The sequence below is a fragment of the Octopus bimaculoides genome, chromosome 26 (assembly GCF_001194135.2).
Source record: "Octopus bimaculoides isolate UCB-OBI-ISO-001 chromosome 26, ASM119413v2, whole genome shotgun sequence".
In the NCBI taxonomy this organism is placed as follows: Eukaryota; Metazoa; Mollusca; class Cephalopoda; order Octopoda; family Octopodidae; genus Octopus; species Octopus bimaculoides.
Window position 1 is genome coordinate 26448969 of NC_069006.1, and position 4405 is coordinate 26453373.

The window sequence follows — 4405 nt, forward strand, 5'->3', positions numbered from 1 at the left end:
GTGTTCTTCCTTCTCTCTCACCATTCCATCTTACCATAGACGGAAACTGAAAGAAGCCTGTCGTGTGTGTGTGTGTGTGTATGTGTTTGTCTACCACCACCACCACCACTTGACAACCGGTGTTGGTTTGTTTACATTCCTGTAACTTAGCAGTTTGGCAAAAAAAAAAAAACCCACCGATATAATAAGCACCAAGCTTTTTTAAAAAAAAAGTGTTAGGGTCAATTCATTTGGCTAAAATTCATCAAGGCGGTGCTCCAGCATGGCCACAGTCTAATGACTGAAACAAGTAAAAGAAGGAATGACTATGAATATGGTGTGCTTTATCATTGTCCTCATGGCAAATTTTCCTATACACCGACATTTGTTGCAGCGAATTTTCCAGCCATGCCCTCCACTGAAATTGCTGGCCTTGTGCCAAAATTTGATGCCATTGTTACATTTCTTGTTTCTTTTTTTTCTTTCTCTCCTTTTATCAGTGGTTCACCTGGGCCAATGTCACTACATTACAGGTAAAAATATTGACAACAAGAACGCCAACACTGGGGTGTATATATATATATATGTATATATATCACACACATGTATATATATATACACCCAGTCATTCTCGGACGTTCTACATTCATGTTTCTTCTGTTTTTCTTCTTTTTCTTGGTTCCTTTTTATCTTTTTGTTAGGTGTGTGTGTGTGTGTGTGTGTATACGTATACACACACACACACACATATACATACACACGTATGTAATATATATATATGTATATATCTTTAAATATATATATGTATTTTTATATATGTGTTGCTTCTTGAATTTGCTTGTTTTTTTCTTTTTTCTTTTTTGGTTTTATTTGATTTTTCTTGTTTGTTTATCCCCCCACCCCACCCCCTTTCATATACAAAAAAAAAAGAAACAAACAAACTAACTCATTGCTGCTGCTGTTGCTGCTGTTGCTGCTCTCTCATTAACTAACCATTTCATTGATTTTCCTTTATTAATCATTATGTTTTCCTTCTTGGTATTTGATACACCACCCTTTTTCCAGCACCATCCACCCTTTTTCCAGCACCATCCACCCTTTTTCCAGCACCATCCACCCTTTTTCCAGCACCATTTATCCATGACTTCATGTTTTTTTTTTTTCATTTTCATTTGTTTTTCTGGAAAAATAGAGATGTTTTTTATGTCTAAGAACATATATACATAAATATATATATATATATGTGTGTATATTGACACAGGTGTGGTTGTGTGGTAAGAAGCTTGTTTCCCAACCACATGGTTCTAGGTTCAGTCCCTTCGGCAATATCTTGTACTATAACCTGAAGTTGACCAAAGCCTTATGAGTGGATTTGGTAGACGGAAACTGAAAGAAGCCTGTTGTGTATATGCATATAAATGTCTGACCTTGGTGGTGTTTAGTTGGGTGCCTCTGGGATGTCTTCAATTTAATTAGATAACGAAGGGGGAAGAAGCAGAGATGAAGGTAGCATTTACAATTGTTTCAATTTATGTAAATATGTCTGTGTCACGCAAACGGCACCCATTACATTCTCGGAGTGGTTGGCGTTAGGAAGGGCATCCAGCCATAGAAAACCATGCCAAATCAGACTGGAGCCTGGTGCAGCCTCCCAGTGTGCCAGCCCAGTCAAGCTGTCCAACCCATACCAGCATGGACAACGGGTGTTAAATGATGGTGATGATAATATATACCCACACATATATATGCTGGGCTTCTTTCAGTTTCCATCTACCAAATCCACTTACAAGGCTTTAATCGGTCCAAAGCTATAGTAGAAGACACTTGCCCAAGGTGCTACACAGTGGGACTGAACCCAGAACCATGATGTGGTTGGTAAGCAAGCTTCTTAGCACACATCCATCCCTGTGCCTAGAAACAGTTGGAAACAATTATTTAAAGCATATCAATTAAAAGGGCCTTTTTTTCCTGTTATATTTTTGCATCCCCTCCCCAATGCCCCACAATGTCAATTTTCCTGTTCGACCCCCATGGTTTTCCACCCCACTTCTCCAACCTTTTCTCTTCTTAACTAATTTTCTTCTGGGTTTTCTTTGTTTCCATGGAAATTTCAATTAACTCAACTTTTTTTAATGTTTTGTGTTTTTATTTACTATTTTCTTAATTTTTGGAGTTGTTTTTTTATTTGCTTAATGAACCTTTTAAACACGTTTGTATGTGTATGTATATATGTATATACACACGTGCATGCATATATATATATATGTGTGTGTGTATATATATATATATGAAGGCACTTGAGCTTGTAGTTAGGGTGTTGCACTTGTGAACACCAGATCACAGTTTCAATTTCCAGGCTGGATGGTGTGTTGTGATTTTGAGCAAAACACTTCATTTTATATTGTTCCAGTCTGCTCAGCTTTAAATGGGGACCCCCCCCCCCCTGCAATCGTCTAGCCTTCCGATCGGGGTGGAATGTTGGCCTGTCCGTCTAGCCAGTGGGATGGCATCATTCAAAAGTTAAAATGAGGGAAAGTGCATTGTGACCAGCGATGTATAACAACATCTGATAGTCTGGGCGATTACGTGATACATACATCCATATATATATATATGTATATATATAATATACATCGACAGGGTGCGTAAGGTATTTGAGAACATAGCTTTTCTGAGTCGTTGCTGCATTTTTTGATAACTCTCTATAATCTTTGTTTCACATATAAAGAATAAAGTTCCTTCTCGAGCTATGTAGACTTATGGGGCTGGTTTCCTGGCTTCTGTGACATATACATATATTCCTTCCTGGATGGGACGACAGTCCCTTGCAGGATTACTTACTTTTGTCAGCTGAGTGGACTGGGCCAATGTGAAATGAAGTATTTTGCTCAATAACACAATGTGCTGCTTGGTCCAGAAACCGAAACCACAATCTTACAATCACAAGTGTAACACTGTAGCCACTAAGCCATGCACCTCCTTGTGCACACACACACACACACACACACACACACACACACACACACACACACACACACACACACACACGCACACATACACACACACCCATATCGTCATTTACCTTCCTATGACAACATTTGACATTCAATATTTGTTATTCTTCTGTGAGTTTATTTCAAAACAATCCTCTCTATAAATGACAAGTCAATTAATTTGGAATTGTCATTCCCTAATTATTTAATCTCTCTTCCTCTCTAATTATTCATCTCTTATATCTATACAACACATCTCCTTCTCTAATTATCTCATGTTTATTTAAATCCTCTCTCTCTCTATCTCTCTCTCTATCTCTCTCGTTCTCTCTCTCTCTCTCTCTCTCTCTCTTCATTTATTGTGAGATACTCAGGCAGGAAGTGTGCTGCTGTTTATGGTCGGCCGATTGTCATCTCGCTGCACACAGCCATCCTCTATCCTCCAAACATACTCCAGAAACATCTTTCTCTCACTGCGCTTGCTGGAAACTCTTCTCGTGGTTGTACATTGTCACAATCAGCAGTCCTTCATTCAGCGTCATCATGTTGTGACTCTTTTCCCTGCTGGTATGGGTTGAACAGTTAGACACCTGACTTTTATTTCTATGGCCAGAAGCTTTTCTTGTCTTCAGTCATTTTTATTACCTTTTACGAGACCCAGTGACATAGTTATCCCTCTTCTACAATGGGACCACAAACAATATTTGTTCCTTATACAAGATTAGATAACAGAATTATGCCACATTCCTCAGAGAAAGTTTTTTTTAAAAAAAAACCTACCAAAATAGTTAGAAAATTAAAAATTTAGGACCCCCCCCTATATTGTAATATCTGTTTTGTTTTATGAATCATTTTTGTTGCAACCAAAATCGTGGACAGTATTGTTTACAGTTGTTCAAGAATTAATATGGTTTAGAAAAATAAAGTTCCAGGTTTAAATCCATTCTGTTTGACCTCCAGGTTACAAAACACCTGAGGGGGAACCAGAGACCAAAACTTAGTGGAACACAATCAACAGACAAACAATGAAGTTCTTTTAATCTTATATTCTGGAAGTTCTTGTATTCTTTGGATGAAAAATATGTCTAATTCTTAACTTGAATTATTGCTAATTAGTTTTTAATTGGAATAATACTGAATTGATGAATGTCATAATGCTAATTCTTGTTTATGATTATGCTAATTCTTGTATGTGATAATGATAATTTCTGTATGAGATAATGTTAATTGTTGTATGTGATAATGATAATTTCTGTACGAGATAATGTTAATTCTTACATGTGATATAATGTTAATTTTTGTATGAAATCCATTAACTTCTGCATGGGATAATGTTAAACCCAGCACCGTTAGAATGGTCATAATTCTTTAACAAGATGAATATTATTTTAACCTCTCTCAATGTTTAATACATGTGAGACATTATATATATA

At 36.9% G+C, this 4405-nt stretch overlaps 1 protein-coding gene across 1 annotated transcript in view; it reads left to right on the forward strand.

The window, feature by feature from the left end:
- Positions 1-4405, forward strand: part of LOC106882118 (uncharacterized) — a 27860-nt gene that overhangs the window by 8418 nt on the left and 15037 nt on the right. The window contains exon 8 of the mRNA XM_052976949.1: positions 480-512. Within this exon, the coding sequence (XP_052832909.1) occupies positions 480-512 (33 nt within the window). The remainder of the gene's footprint in view (positions 1-479; positions 513-4405) is intronic.